Here is an 18,068-nt window from a genome sequence, read left to right on the forward strand (position 1 = left end):
AAATATTCCACATTTTAATTTCCATTTTTCAAGTGAAAAATATTGAAAAAATTCAGATTTTTGTAAAGTGATAAAAATGTTCCGACCAGGTACTGGGGGCATTAACCATACGAATCCCACCACTAGGGGGCAGCAACAGACGATTGCCCCCATCAGCTCCGCAGGTCGTTGATCTTGTCCATGAACGCCACGACTTTCTCATACTCCACGTTCTTCCTCCAGTCGCCGCCATGTTTGAAGTAGGAGCCGACGATCAGGGCGCTGGCGTCCGCGTACTTCTCCACATTCTCCAGCGTCACTCCAGATCCGATAAGCGTGGGGATGCTGACGGAGCGCTGCACCTCTAGGACGACAATAAAAGGGTCACAAAAAGTTTATAAATAAACAAAAAGTTCTGACAACTTTTTTCACTATTTTCAAAACCTCTTTGAACTGAAATCTGACATTGTACGTCCCGACCGAAGACTTCTCACAGCTGGGAGTTTGTTACAATTGTATCCATGAGACTGTAAACACAATCTAGTGTCTTGTCAGTTGTTACAATGTATCGGTGCAGGGAAAATGTAAAACACGAAGTCTGGTTTTATCTGCACTGATACAATTGTAGCGAACCTCCAGCTGTGAGGTCTCATTGATCTCCACCTTTCAGGTCCGCCGGGTCGGCTTCTTGCCCGGTAGCGACTCCGGTCAGGATAACGCCATCCGCTAAGAAGAACTCCGCCGCCTTCGCCGTCTCTGATATCGAAACGTCTGCAGTCACCGCGTGGGAGCTGAGAAGACAGACATTGTTCTTAAAGGAGCCCTCCGACTCCCAATCATTAAAACGTTCTCAAATATGTTTTTTGCATCATTTCTTTAACTTTTTCAAGATCTCCGCAGGCTGTAAAGAAACGGAAACAATTTACATTCAAAGGCTTTGAAGTTTTGCAACTTTCCAACTTTCTAATTCTAAGTTTGTTCTTGCTGTCAGTGAATGGAAACATTTTTTATTTGCATCCAGAAGCTAAACCCCCCCCCAGTCCTGACCTCATACCTTCTCACAGCTGAGGGTTTGCTGCAATTGTATCTAACCCTATATTAGCTGAAGCCCCTGACCTGATCCATGGACCATAAGGACGGCACGGACTGGACAGAACCCTCAGCTGTGAGAAGTCGCTTGTGGAGGGGAATCTGAACGTTTCCATTCACTCACAGCAAGCAGACTGGTTTGAAATATAGAACAGACACAAATAACTCATCATTATGAAGGATCATGGGGCTTTTTACGCTAAAAAAAAATGTAACAAAGGTTATTGTGCATCATATGGACGAACTGTGTGCAAAATCCATCAGCGGAAAAAAATAAACTAAAAACAAATGATAAATCGAGGCCAAAAATGTAGAAAATGTTAGAATTCCTCCCGATACAGTGATCTAAAGGGGAGATCCGGATCTGATCGCTTTCTATTCGACATTGCAGCTAGCTGTGATCGCTGTGCACACGCCGTCCGCTCACACTGACCTGTGCACACACCGTCCGCTCACACTGACCTGTGCACACGCCGTCCGCTCACACTGACCTGTGCACACACCATCCGCTCACACTGACCTGTGCATACACCGTCCGCTCACACTGACCTGTGCACACACCATCCGCTCACACTGACCTGTGCACACACCATCCGCTCACACTGACCTGTGCACACACCGTCCGCTCACACTGACCTGTGCACACACCATCCTCTCACACTGACCTGTGCACACACCATCCGCTCACACTGACCTGTGCACACACCGTCCGCTCACACTGACCTGTGCACACACCATCCTCTCACACTGACCTGTGCACACACCATCCGCTCACACTGACCTGTGCACACACCGTCCGCTCACACTGACCTGTGCACACACCATCCTCTCACACTGACCTGTGCACACACCATCCACTCACACTGACCTGTGCACACACCATCCACTCACACTGACCTATGCACACACCATCCACTCACACTGACCTGTGCACACGCCGTCCGCTCACACTGACCTGTGCACACACCGTCCTCTCACACTGACCTGTGCACACACCATCCGCTCACACTGACCTGTGCACACACCATCCTCTCACACTGACCTGTGCACACACCATCCGCTCACACTGACCTGTGCACACACCATCCTCTCACACTGACCTGTGCACACACCATCCTCTCACACTGACCTGTGCACACACCATCCGCTCACACTGACCTGTGCACATATCATGCACTAACACTGACCTGTGCACACGCCGTCCACTCACACTGACCTGTGCACACACCGTCCGCTCACACTGACCTGTGCACACGCCGTCCGCTCACACTGACCTGTGCACACACCGTCAGCTCACACTGACCTGTGCACACACCGTCCACTCACACTGACCTGTGCACACACCGTCCACTCACACTGACCTGTGCACACACCGTCCACTCACACTGACCTGTGCACACACCGTCCGCTCACACTGACCTGTGCACACGCCGTCCACTCACACTGACCTGTGCACACGCCGTCCGCTCACTCACAATCGCTCACACTGACCTGTACACACGCCGTCCGCTCACTCACAATCGCTCACACTGACCTGTACACACACCGTCCGCTCACACTGACCTGTGCACACACCGTTCGCTCACACTGACCTGTGCACACACCATCCACTCACACTGACCTGTGCACACACCATCCTCTCACACTGACCTGTGGACACACCGTCCACTCACACTGATCTGTGCACACACCGTCCGCTCACACTGACCTGTGCACACACCGTCCGCTCACACTGACCTGTGCACAAACCATGCGCTCATACTGATCAATGCACATGCCGTCCACTCACACTGAACTGTGCACACGCCGTCCACTCACAATGACCTGTGCACACACTGCCCGCTCACAAGAAATCGCTCACACTGACCTGTGCACAAACTGTCCGCTCACACTGACCTGTCCACACGCCGTCCACTCACACTGACCTGTGCACACACCGTCCGCTCACACTGACCTGTGCACACACCATGCGCTCACACTGACCTGTGCACACGCCGTCCGCTCACACTGACCTGAGCACACGCCGTCCGCTCACACTGCCCTGTACACACATCGTACACTCACACTGACCAGTACACACATCATGCGCTCACACTTACTAGTGCACACACCGTACGCTCACACTGACCTGAGCACACACCGTCCGCTCACACTGACCTGTGCACACGCCGTCCACTCACACTGACCTGTGCACACGCAGTCCGCTTACACTGACCTGTGCACACATCATGCGCTCACACTTACTAGTGCACACACTGTACGCTCACACTGACCTGTGCACACACCGTCCGCTCACACTGACCTCTGCACACACCATGAGCTCATACTGACCAATGCACACACCATCCGCTCACACTGACCTGTGCACACACCATCCGCTCACACGGACCTGTGCACACACCGTCCACTCACACTGACCTGTGCAAACACCGTCCGCTCACACTGGCCTGTGCACACGCAGTCCGCTCACACTGACCTGTGCACGCACCGTCCGCTCACACTGACCTGTGCACACACCGTCCACTCACACTGACCTGTGCACACACCGTCCACTCACACTGACCTGTGCACACACCGTCAGCTCACACTGACCTGTGCACACGCCGTCCACTCACACTGACCTGTGCACACACCATCCACTCACACTGACCTGTGCACACACCGTCCACTCACACTGACCTGTGCACACACCGTCCACTCACACTGACCTGTGCACACACCGTCCACTCACACTGACCTGTGCACACACCGTCCGCTCACACTGACCTGTGCAAACACCGTCCGCTCACACTGACCTGTGCACACACCGTCCGCTCACACTGACCTGTGCACACACCATCCTCTCACACTGACCTGTGCACACACCGTCCGCTCACACTGACCTGTGCACAAACCATGCGCTCAACTGACCAATGCACATGCCGTCCACTAACACTGAACTGTGCACACGCCGTCCACTCACAATGACCTGTGCACACACTGCCCGCTCACAAGAAATCGCTCACACTGACCTGTGCACACGCCGTCCGCTCACACTGACCTGTGCACACACCATCCTCTCACACTGACCTGTGCACACACCATCCGCTCACACTGACCTGTGCACATATCATGCACTAACACTGACCTGTGCACACGCCGTCCACTCACACTGACCTGTGCACACACCGTCCGCTCACACTGACCTGTGCACACGCCGTCCGCTCACACTGACCTGTGCACACATCGTCCGCTCACACTGACCTGTGCACACACCGTCCACTCACACTGACCTGTGCACACACCGTCCACTCACACTGACCTGTGCACACACCGTCCACTCACACTGACCTGTGCACACACCGTCCGCTCACACTGACCTGTGCACACGCCGTCCACTCACACTGACCTGTGCACACGCCGTCCGCTCACTCACAATCGCTCACACTGACCTGTACACACGCCGTCCGCTCACTCACAATCGCTCACACTGACCTGTACACACACCGTCCGCTCACACTGACCTGTGCACACACCGTTCGCTCACACTGACCTGTGCACACACCATCCACTCACACTGACCTGTGCACACACCATCCTCTCACACTGACCTGTGGACACACCGTCCACTCACACTGATCTGTGCACACACCGTCCGCTCACACTGACCTGTGCACACACCGTCCGCTCACACTGACCTGTGCACAAACCATGCGCTCATACTGACCAATGCACATGCCGTCCACTCACACTGAACTGTGCACACGCCGTCCACTCACAATGACCTGTGCACACACTGCCCGCTCACAAGAAATCGCTCACACTGACCTGTGCACAAACAGTCCGCTCACACTGACCTGTCCACACGCCGTCCACTCACACTGACCTGTGCACACACCGTCCGCTCACACTGACCTGTGCACACACCATGCGCTCACACTGACCTGTGCACACGCCGTCCGCTCACACTGACCTGAGCACACGCCGTCCGCTCACACTGCCCTGTACACACATCGTACACTCACACTGACCAGTACACACGCCGTCCGCTCACACTGACCTGTGCACACACCGTACGCTCACACTGACCTGAGCACACACCGTCCGCTCACACTGACCTGTGCACACGCCGTCCACTCACACTGACCTGTGCACACGCAGTCCGCTTACACTGACCTGTGCACACATCATGCGCTCACACTTACTAGTGCACACACTGTACGCTCACACTGACCTGTGCACACACCGTCCGCTCACACTGACCTCTGCACACACCATGAGCTCATACTGACCAATGCACACACCATCCGCTCACACTTACCTGCGCACACGCCGTCCGCTCACACTGACCTGTGCACACACCATCCGCTCACACTGACCTGTACACACACCGTCCGCTCACACTGACCTGTGCACACACCATCCGCTCACACGGACCTGTGCACACACCGTCCGCTCACACTGACCTGTGCACACACCATCCGCTCACACTGACCTGTGCAAACACCGTCCGCTCACACTGACCTGTGCACACACCATCCTCTCACACTGACCTGTGCACAAACCGTCCGCTCACACTGACCTGTGCACACACCGTCCGCTCACACTGACCTGTGCACACACCGTCCGCTCACACTGACCTTTGCACACACCATCCTCTCACACTGACCTGTGCACAAACCGTCCGCTCACACTGACCTGTGCACACACCGTCCGCTCACACTGACCTGTGCACACACCGTCCGCTCACACTGACCTGTGCACAAACCATGCGCTCAACTGACCAATGCACATGCCGTCCACTAACACTGAACTGTGCACACGCCGTCCACTCACAATGACCTGTGCACACACTGCCCGCTCACAAGAAATCGCTCACACTGACCTGTGCACACACTGTCCGCTCACACTGACCTGTCCACACGCCGTCCACTCACACTGACCTGTGCACACACCATCCTCTCGCACTGACCTGTGCACACACCATGCGCTCACACTGACCTGTGCACACGCCGTCCGCTCACACTGCCCTGTACACACATCGTACACTCACAATGACCAGTACACACGCCGTCCGCTCACACTGCCCAGTACACACATCGTACACTCACAATGACCTGTGCACACGCCGTCCGCTCACACTGACCAGTGCACACGCCGTCCGCTCACACTGACCTGTGCACATGCCGTCCGCTCACACTGACCTGTGCACATGCCGTCCGCTCACACTGACCTGTGCACACATCATGCGCTCACTTACTAGTGCACACACCGTACGCTCACACTGACCTGAGCACACACTGTCCGCTCACACTGACCTGTCCACACGCCGTCCACTCACACTGACCTGTGCACACACCGTTCGCTCACACTGACCTGTGCACACACCATCCTCTCACACTGACCTGTGCACACACCATGCGCTCACACTGACCTGTGCACACGCCGTCCGCTCACACTGACCTGTGCACACGCCGTCCGCTCACACTGCCCTGTTCACACATCGTACACTCACAATGACCAGTACACACGCCGTCCGCTCACACTGCCCTGTACACACATCGTACACTCACAATGACCTGTGCACACGCCGTCCGCTCACACTGACCAGTGCACACGCCGTCCGCTCACACTGACCTGTGCACATGCCGTCCGCTCACACTGACCTGTGCACATGCCGTCCGCTCACACTGACCTGTGCACACATCATGCGCTCACTTACTAGTGCACACACCGTACGCTCACACTGACCTGAGCACACACCGTCCGCTCACACTGACCTGTGCACAGGCCGTCCGCTCACACTGACCTGTGCACACGCAGTCCGCTTACACTGACCTGTGCACACATCATGCGCTCACACTTACTAGTGCACACACTGTACGCTCACACTGACCTGTGCACACACTGTCCACTCACACTGACCTGTGCACACACCATCTGCTCACACTGACCTGTGCACACACAATCGCTCAAACTGACCTGTGCACACGCTGTCTGCTCACACTGACCTGTGCATACACCATCTGCTCACACTGACCTGTGCACACACAATCGCTCACACTGACCTGTGCACACGCTGTCTGCTCACACTGACCTGTGCACACACCATCCGCTCACAGTGACCTGTGCACACACAATCGCTCACACTGACCTGTGCATACACCATCTGCTCACACTGATCTGTGCACACACCATGCGCTCACACTGACCTGTGCACACGCCGTCCGCTCACACTGACCTGTGCACACACCGTCCGCTCACACTGACCTGTGCACACACCATGCGCTCACAATGATCTGTGCACACACCGTCCGCTCACACTGAGCTGTGCACACGCCGTCCGCTCACACTGGCCTGCGCACACGCCGTCCGCTCACACTGACCTGCGCACACGCCGTCCGCTCACACTGACGTGTGCACACACCGTCCACTCACACTGAACTGTGCACACACTGTCCACTCACACTGACCTGTGCACACACCATGCGCTCACACTGACCTGTGCACACACCGTCCGCTCACACTGACCTGTGCACACACTGACCTGTGCACACACTGACCTGTGCACACACCGTCCGCTCACACTGAACTGTGCACACACCGTCCGCTCACAGACCTGTGCACACACCATCCTCTCACACTGACCTGTGCACACACCGTCCACTCACACTGATCTGTGCACACACCGTCGGCTCACACTGACCTGTGCACACACCGTCCGCTCACACTGACCTGTGCACAAACCATGCGCTCATACTGACCAATGCACATGCCGTCCACTCACACTGAACTGTGCACACGCCGTCCACTCACAATGACCTGTGCACACACTGCCCGCTCACAAGAAATCGCTCACACTGACCTGTGTACACACTGTCCGCTCACACTAACCTGTCCACACGCCGTCCACTCACACTGACCTGTGCACACACCGTCCGCTCACACTGACCTGTGCACACACCATCCTCTCACACTGACCTGTGCACACACAGTCTGCACACTCTGACCTGTGCACACACCATGCGCTCACACTGACCTGTGCACACGCCGTCCGCACACACTGCCCTGTACACACATCGTACACTCTCACTGACCAGTACACACGCCGTCCGCTCACACTGACATGTGCACACGCCGTCCGCTCACACTGACCAGTGCACACGCCGTCCGCTCACACTGACCTGTGCACACGCCGTCCGCTCACATTGACCTGTGCACACGCCGTCCGCTCACACTGACCTGTGCACACATCATGCGCTCACACTTACTAGTGCACACACTGTACGCTCACACTGACCTGTGCACACACTGTCCGCTCACACTGACCTCTGCACACACCATGAGCTCATACTGACCAATGCACACACCGTCCGCTCACACTTACCTGCGCACACGTCGTCTGCTTACACTGACCTGTGCACACGCCGTTCACTCACACTGAACTGTACACACACCGTCCACTCACACTGACCTGTGCACACACTGCCCGCTCACACACAATCGCTCACACTGACCTGTCCACACGCCGTCCGCTCACACTGACCTGTCCACACGCCGTCCGCTCACACTGACCTGTGCACACACCATGCGCTCACACTGACCTGTGCACACACCATCTGCTCACACTGATCTGTGCACACACCGTCCGCTCACACTGACCTGCGCACACACTGTCCGCTCACACTGACCTGTGCACACACCGTCCGCTTACACACAATCGTTCACACTGATCTGTGCACACACCGTCCGCTCACAGTGACCTGTGCACACGCCGTCAGCTCACACTGACCAGTGCACACGCCGTCCGCTCACACTGACCTGTGCACACGCCGTCCGCTCACACTGACCTGTGCACACATCATGCGCTCACACTTACTAGTGCACACACCGTACGCTCACACTGACCTGAGCACACACCGTCCGCTCACACTGACCTGTGCACACACTGTCCGCTCACACTGACCTCTGCACACACCATGAGCTCATACTGACCAATGCACACACCGTCCGCTCACACTTACCTGCGCACACGTCGTCTGCTTACACTTACCTGCGCACACGTCGTCCGCTCACACTGATCTGTGCACACACGTCCGCTCACACTGACCTGTGCACACACCGTCCGCTCACACTGACCTGCGCACACGCCGTCCGCTCACACTGACCTGTGCACACACAATCGCTCACACTGACCTGTGCACACACCGTCCGCTCACACTGACCTGTGCACACACCATCCGCTCACACTGACCTGTGCACACACCATCTGTTCACACTGACCTGTGCACACACCGTCCGCTCACACTGACCTGTGCACACACCATCCGCTCACACTGACCTGTGCACACACCATCTGCTCACACTGACCTGTGCACACACCATCTGCTCACACTGACCTGTGCACACACAATCGCTCAAACTGACCTGTGCACACGCTGTCTGCTCACAATGACCTGTGCATACACCATCTGCTCACACTGAACTGTGCACACACAATCGCTCACACTGACCTGTGCACACACTGTCCGCTCACACTGACCTGTGCACACACCATGCGCTCACACTGACCTGTGCACACGCCGTCCGCGCACACTGACCTGTGCACACACCGTCCGCTCACACTGACCTGTGCACACATCATTCGCTCACAGTGACCTGTGCACACACCGTCCGCTCACAGTGACGTGTGAACACGCCGTCCGCTCACACTGACCTGTGCACACGCCGTCCACTCACTTACCTGTGCACACACCGTCCGCTTACACACAATCGTTCACACTGATCTGTGCACACACCGTCCGCTCACACTGAGCTGTGCACACGCCGTCCGCTCACACTGACCTGCGCAGACGCCGTCCGCTCACACTGACCTGCGCACACGCCGTCCGCTCACACTGACCTGTGCACACACCGTCCACTCACACTGAACTGTGCACACACTGTCCGCTCACACTGACCTGTGCATACACCATCTGCTCACACTGATCTGTGCACACACCATGCGCTCACACTGACCTGTGCACACACCGTCCGCTCACACTGACCTGTGCATACACCGTCCGCTCACACTGACCTGTGCACACACTGACCTGTGCACACACTGTCCGCTCACACTGACCTGTGCACACACCATCTGCTCACACTGATCTGTGCACACACCGTCCGCTCACACTGACCTGCGCACACGCCGTCCGCTCACACTGACCTGCGCACACACCGTCCGCTCACACTGACCTGCGCACACGCCGTCCACTCACACTGACCTGTGCACACACTGTCCGCTCACATTGACCTGTGCACACACCATGCGCTCACAGTGACCTGTGCACACGCCGTCCGATCACACTGACCTGTGCACACACCATGCTCTCACACTGACCTGTGCACACGCCGTCCACTCACAGTGACCTGTGCACACGCCGTCCGCTCACACTGACCTGTGCACACGCCGTCCGCTCACACTGACCTGTGCACATGCCGTTCACTCACAGACCTGTGCACACATTGTCCGCTTACACACAATCGTTCACACTGACCTGTGCATACACCGTCCGCTCACACTGACCTGTGCACACACTGTCCGCTCACACTGACCTGTGCACACACCATCTGCTCACACTGATCTGTGCACACACCGTCCGCTCACACTGACCTGCGCACACGCCGTCCGCTCACACTGACCTGTGCACACACCGTCCGCTCACACTGAACTGTGCACACACTGTCCGCTCACATTGACCTGTGCACACGCTGTCTGCTCACACTGACCTGTGCACACACCATGCGCTCACAGTGACCTGTGCACACGCCGTCCGCTCACACTGACCTGTGCACACACCATGCGCTCACACTGACCTGTGCACACGCCGTCCACTCACAGTGACCTGTGCACACGCCGTCCGCTCACAGTGACCTGTGCACACGCCGTCCGCTCACAGTGACCTGTGCACACGCCGTCCGCTCACACTGACCTGTGCACACGCCGTCCGCTCACAGTGACCTGTGCACACGCCGTCCACTCACACTTACCTGTGCACACACTGTCCGCTCACACTGACCTGCGCACACACCATCTGCTCACACTGTCCTGCGCACACGCCGTCCGCTCACACTGAGCTGTGCACACACCGTCCACTCACACTGAACTGTGCACACACTGTCCGCTCACACTGAACTGTGCACACACTGTCCGCTCACACTGACCTGTGCACACACAATCGCTCACACTGACCTGTGCACACACTGTCCACTCACACTGACCTGTGCATACACCATCTGCTCACACTGACCTGTGCACACACAATCGCTCACACTGACCTGTGCACTCGCTGTCTGCTCACACTGACCTGTGCACACACCGTCCGCTCACACTGACCTGTGCACACACCGTCCGCTCACACTGACCTGTGCACACACCGTCCGCTCACACTGACCTGTGCACACACCGTCCGCTCACACTGACCTGTGCACACACCGTCCGCTCACACTGACCTGTGCACACGCCGTCCACTCAGTGACCTGTGCACACGCCGTCCGCTCACACTGACCTGTGCACACGCCGTCCGCTCACACTGACCTGTGCACACGCTGTCCACTCACACTGACCTGTGCATACACCATCTGCTCACACTGACCTGTGCACACACAATCGCTCACACTGACCTGTGCACTCGCTGTCTGCTCACACTGACCTGTGCACACACCGTCCGCTCACACTGACCTGTGCACACACCGTCCGCTCACACTGACCTGTGCACACACCGTCCGCTCACACTGACCTGTGCACACACCGTCCGCTCACACTGACCTGTGCACACGCCGTCCACTCAGTGACCTGTGCACACGCCGTCCGCTCACACTGACCTGTGCACACGCCGTCCGCTCACACTGACCTGTGCACACGCCGTCCGCTCACACTGACCTGTGCACACGCCGTCGGCTCACACTGACCTGTGCACACGCCGTCTGCTCACACTGACCTGTGCACACGCCGTCGGCTCACACTGACCTGTGCACACGCCGTCCGCTCATACTGACCTGTGCACACGCCGTCCGCTCACACTGACCTGTGCACACACCGTCCGCTCACACTGACCTGTGCACACGCCGTCCGCTCACACTGACCTGTGCACACGCCGTCCGCTAACACTGACCTTGCACACGTTGTCCGCTCACACTGACCTGTGCACAAGCCGTCCGCTCACACTGACCTGTGCACACACCATCCTCTCACACTGACCTGTGCACACACCGTCCGCTCACACTGACCTGTGCACACACCGTCCGCTCACACTGACCTGTGCACACGCCGTCCGCTCACACTGACCTGTGCACACGCCGTCGGCTCACACTGACCTGTGCACACGCCGTCGGCTCACACTGACCTGTGCACACGCCGTCGGCTCACACTGACCTGTGCACACGCCGTCGGCTCACACTGACCTGTGCACACGCCGTCGGCTCACACTGACCTGTGCACACGCCGTCGGCTCACACTGACCTGTGCACACGCCGTCGGCTCACACTGACCTGTGCACACGCCGTCGGCTCACACTGACCTGTGCACACGCCGTCCGCTCACAGTGACCTGTGCACACGCTGTCCGCTCACACTGACCTGTGCACACACCGTCCGCTTACACACAATCGTTCACACTGATCTGTGCACTCACCGTCCGCTCACAGTGACCTGTGCACACGCCGTCCGTTCACACTGACCTGCGCACACGCCATCTGCTCACACTGACCTGCGCACACACGGTCCGTTCACACTGACCTGCGCACACGCCATCCGCTCACACTGACCTGTGCACACGCCGTCCGTTCACACTGACCTGCGCACACGCCATCCGCTCACACTGACCTGCGCACACGCCGTCCGCTCACACTGACTTGTGCAGACATCATGCACTAACACTGACCTGTGCACACGCCGTCCGCTCACACTAACCTGTGCACACGCCGTCCGCTCACACTGACCTGTGCACACACCGTCCGCTCACACTGACCTGCGCACACGCCATCCGCTCACACTGACCTGCGCACACGCCGTCCGCTCACACTGACCTGCGCACACACCATCCGTTCACAGTGACCTGTGCACACGCTGTCCGCTCACACTGACCTGTGCACACACCGTCCACTTACACACAATCGTTCACACTGATCTGTGCACTCACCGTCCGCTCACAGTGACCTGTGCACACGCCGTCCGTTCACACTGACCTGCGCACACGCAATCTGCTCACACTGACCTGCGCACACACCGTCCGTTCACACTGACCTGCGCACACGCCATCCGCTCACACTGACCTGTGCACACGCCGTCCGTTCACACTGACCTGCGCACACGCCATCCGCTCACACTGACCTGCGCATACGCCGTCCGCTCACACTGACTTGTGCAGACATCATGCACTAACACTGACCTGTGCACACGCCGTCCGCTCACACTAACCTGTGCACACGCCGTCCGCTCACACTGACCTGTGCACACACCGTCCGCTCACACTGACTTGTGCACACACCATCCGCTCACACTGACCTGTGCACACACTGTCCGCTCACACTGACCTGTGCATACACCATTTGCTCACACTGACCTGTGCACACGCTGTCTGCTCACACTGACCTGTGCACACACCATCCGCTCACACTGACCTGTGCACACACTGTCCACTCACACTGACCTGTGCATACACCATCTGCTCACACTGATCTGTGCACACACCATGCGCTCACACGGACCTGTGCACACGCCGTCCGCTCACACTGACCTGTGCACACACCGTCCGCTCACACTGACCTGTGCACACACCATGCGCTCACAGTGACCTGTGCACACACCGTCCGCTCAGTGACGTGTGAACACGCCGTCCGCTCACACTGACCTGTGCACACGCCGTCCGCTCACACTGACCTGTGCACACGCCGTCCACTCACTTACCTGTGCACACACCGTCCGCTTACACACAATCGTTCACAATGATCTGTGCACACACCGTCCGCTCACACTGAGCTGTGCACACGCCGTCCGCTCACACTGACCTGCGCACACGCCGTCCGCTCACACTGACCTGCGCACACGCCGTCCGCTCACACTGACCTGCGCACACGCCGTCCGCTCACACTGACCTGTGCACACACCGTCCACTCACACTGAACTGTGCACACACTGTCCGCTCACACTGACCTGTGCATACACCGTCCGCTCACACTGACCTGTGCACACACTGACCTGTGCACACACTGTCCGCTCACACTGACCTGTGCACACACCATCTGCTCACACTGATCTGTGCACACACCGTCCGCTCACACTGACCTGTGCACACACCGTTCGCTCACAGACCTGTGCACACACCGTCCACTCACACTGATCTGTGCACACAAAGTCCGCTCACACTGACCTGTGCACACACCGTCCGCTCACACTGACCTGTGCACACACTGCCCGCTCACAAGAAATCGCTCACACTGACCTGTGCACACACTGTCCGCTCACACTGACCTGTCCACACGCCGTCCACTCACACTGACCTGTGCACACACCGTCCGCTCACACTGACCTGTGCACACACCATGCGCTCACACTGACCTGTGCACACGCCGTCCGCTCACACTGACCTGTGCACACGCCGTCCGCTCACACTGCCCTGTACACACATCGTACACTCTCACTGACCAGTACACACGCCGTCCACTCACACTGACCAGTGCACACGCCGTCCGCTCACACTGACCTGTGCACACGCCGTCCGCTCACACTGACCTGTGCACACGCCGTCCGCTCACACTGACCTGTGCACACATCATGCGCTCACACTTACTAGTGCACACACCGTACGCTCACTGACCTGAGCACACACCGTCCGCTCACACTGACCTGTGCACACACCGTCCGCTCACACTGACCTGTGCACACGCCGTCCGCTCACACTGACCTGTGCACACGCAGTCCGCTTACACTGACCTGTGCACACATCATGCGCTCACACTTACTAGTGCACACACCGTCCGCTCACACTGACCTGTGCACACGCCGTTCACTCACACTGAACTGTACACACACCGTCCACTCACACTGACCTGTGCACACACCATGCGCTCACACTGACCTGTGCACACACCATCTGCTCACACTGATCTGTGCACACACCGTCCGCTCACACTGACCTGCGCACACGCCGTCCGCTCACACTGACCTGCGCACACACCGTCCGCTCACAGTGACCTGTGCACACGCCGTCCGCTCACACTGACCTGTGCACACGCCGTCCGCTCACACTGACCTGCGCACACGCCATCCGCTCACACTGACCTGTGCACACACTGTCCGCTCACACTGACCTGCGCACACGCCGTCCGCTCACACGCTGTCCGCTCACACTGACCTGTGCACACACCGTCCACTCACACTGAACTGTGCACACACCGTCCGCTCACAGAGACCTGTGCACACGCTGTCTGCTCACACTGACCTGTGCACACACCGTCCGCTCACACTTACCTGTGCACACACAATCGCTCACACTGACCTGTGCACACACCGTCCGCTCACACTGACCTGTGCACACACCATCTGCTCACACTGACCTGTGCACACACCGTCCGCTCACACTGACCTGTGCACACACCGTCCGCTCACACTGACCTGTGCACACACCATCTGCTCACACTGACCTGTGCACACAAAATCGCTCAAACTGACCTGTGCACACGCTGTCTGCTCACACTGACCTGTGCATACACCATTTGCTCACACTGACCTGTGCACACACAATCGCTCACACTGACCTGTGCACACACTGTCCGCTCACACTGACCTGTGCACACACCATCTGCTCACACTGACCTGTGCACACACTGTCCGCTCACACTGACCTGTGCATACACCATCTGCTCACACTGATCTGTGCACACACCATGCGCTCACACTGACCTGTGCACACGCCGTCCGCTCACACTGACCTGTGCACACACCGTCCGCTCACACTGACCTGTGCACACACCATCCTCTCACACTGACCTGTGCACACGCCGTCCGCTCACACTGACCTGTGCACACACCGTCCGCTCACACTGACCTGTGCACACACCATGAACTCACACTGACCTGTGCATACACCGTCCGCTCACACTGACCTGTGCACACACTGTCCGCTCACACTGACCTGTGCACACACTGTCTGCTCACACTGACCTGTGCACACACCATCTGCTCACACTGATCTGTGCACACACCGTCCGCTCACACTGACCTGCGCACACGCCGTCCGCTCACACTGACCTGTGCACACACCGTCCGCTCACACTGAACTGTGCACACACTGTCCGCTCACATTGACCTGTGCACACGCTGTCTGCTCATACTGACCTGTGCACACACCATGCGCTCACAGTGACCTGTGCACACGCCATGCGCTCACTCTGACATGTGCACACGCCGTCCACTCACAGTGACCTGTGCACACGCCGTCCGCTCACAGTGACCTGTGCACACGCCGTCCGCTCACACTGACCTGTGCACACGCCGTCCGCTCACACTGACCTGTGCACACGCCGTCCGCTCACACTGACCTGTGCACACGCCGTCCACTCACACTTACCTGTGCACACACTGTCCGCTTACACACAATCGCTCACACTGATCTGTGCACACGACGTCCGCTCACACTGACCTGCGCACACACCATCTGCTCACACTGTCCTGCGCACACGCCGTCCGCTCACACTGAGCTGTGCACACACCGTCCACTCACACTGAACTGTGCACACACTGTCCGCTCACACTGACCTGTGCACACACTGTCCACTCACACTGACCTGTGCATACACCATCTGCTCACACTGACCTGTGCACTCGATGTCTGCTCACACTGACCTGTGCACCCACTGTCCGCTCACACTGACCTGTGCACAAACCGTCCGCTCACACTGACCTGTGCACACTCCGTCCGCTCACACTGATCTGGGCACACACCATGAACTCACACTGACCTGTGCATACACAGTCCGCTCACACTGACCTGTGCACACACAGTCCGCTCACACACAATCGCTCACACTGACCTGTGCACACGCCTTCCGCTCACACTGACCTGTGCACACGCCGTCCGCTCACACTGACCTGTGCACACGCCGTCCGCTCACACTGACCTGTGCACACGCCGTCCGCTCACAGTGACCTGTGCACACGCTGTCCGCTCACACTGACCTGTGCACACACCGTCCGCTTACACACAATCGTTCACACTGATCTATGCACTCACCGTCCGCTCACAGTGACCTGTGCACACACCGTCCGCTCACACTGACCTGCGCACACGCCGTCCGCTCACACTGACTTGTGCAGACATCATGCACTAACACTGACCTGTGCACACGCCGTCCGCTCACACTAACCTGTGCACACGCCGTCCGCTCACACTGACCTGTGCACACACCGTCCGCTCACACTGACCTGCGCACACGCCATCCGCTCACACTGACCTGCGCACACGCCATCCGCTCACACTGACCTGCGCACACGCCGTCCGCTCACACTGACCTGCGCACACGCCGTCCGCTCACACTGACCTGCGCACACACCGTCCGTTCACAGTGACCTGTGCACACGCTGTCCGCTCACACTGACCTGCGCACACACCATCCGTTCACAGTGACCTGTGCACACGCTGTCCGCTCACACTGACCTGTGCACACGCCGTCCGCTCACACTGACTTGTGCAGACATCATGCACTAACACTGACCTGTGCACACGCCGTCCACTCACACTGACCTGCGCACATGCCGTCCGCTCACACTGATCTGCGCACACACCGTCCGTTCACAGTGACCTGTGCACACGCTGTCCGCTCACACTGACCTGCGCACACACCGTCCGTTCACAGTGACCTGTGCACACGCTGTCAGCTCACACTGACCTGTGCACACACCGTCCACTTACACACAATCGTTCACACTGATCTGTGCAGTCACCGTCCGCTCACAGTGACCTGTGCACACACCGTCCGTTC

At 58.0% G+C, this 18,068-nt stretch overlaps 1 protein-coding gene across 1 annotated transcript in view; it reads right to left on the reverse strand.

Annotated features, from left to right (window-relative positions):
- The window catches only part of LOC141175732 (uncharacterized protein F13E9.13, mitochondrial-like), a 24,059-nt gene continuing 5,991 nt past the window's right edge, over positions 1-18,068 (reverse strand). Inside the window, exons 6-7 of the mRNA XM_073659652.1 lie at positions 643-770; positions 1-343 (exon numbers count right to left, since the gene is read on the reverse strand). Of these exons, the coding sequence (XP_073515753.1) occupies positions 153-343; positions 643-770 (319 nt within the window). The 3' untranslated portion in view covers positions 1-152. The remainder of the gene's footprint in view (positions 344-642; positions 771-18,068) is intronic.

This window comes from Phyllobates terribilis, unplaced genomic scaffold, assembly GCF_046119375.1.
Source record: "Phyllobates terribilis strain yellow unplaced genomic scaffold, ASM4611937v1 Scaffold_14__1_contigs__length_39327217, whole genome shotgun sequence".
Classification (NCBI taxonomy): domain Eukaryota; kingdom Metazoa; phylum Chordata; class Amphibia; order Anura; family Dendrobatidae; genus Phyllobates; species Phyllobates terribilis.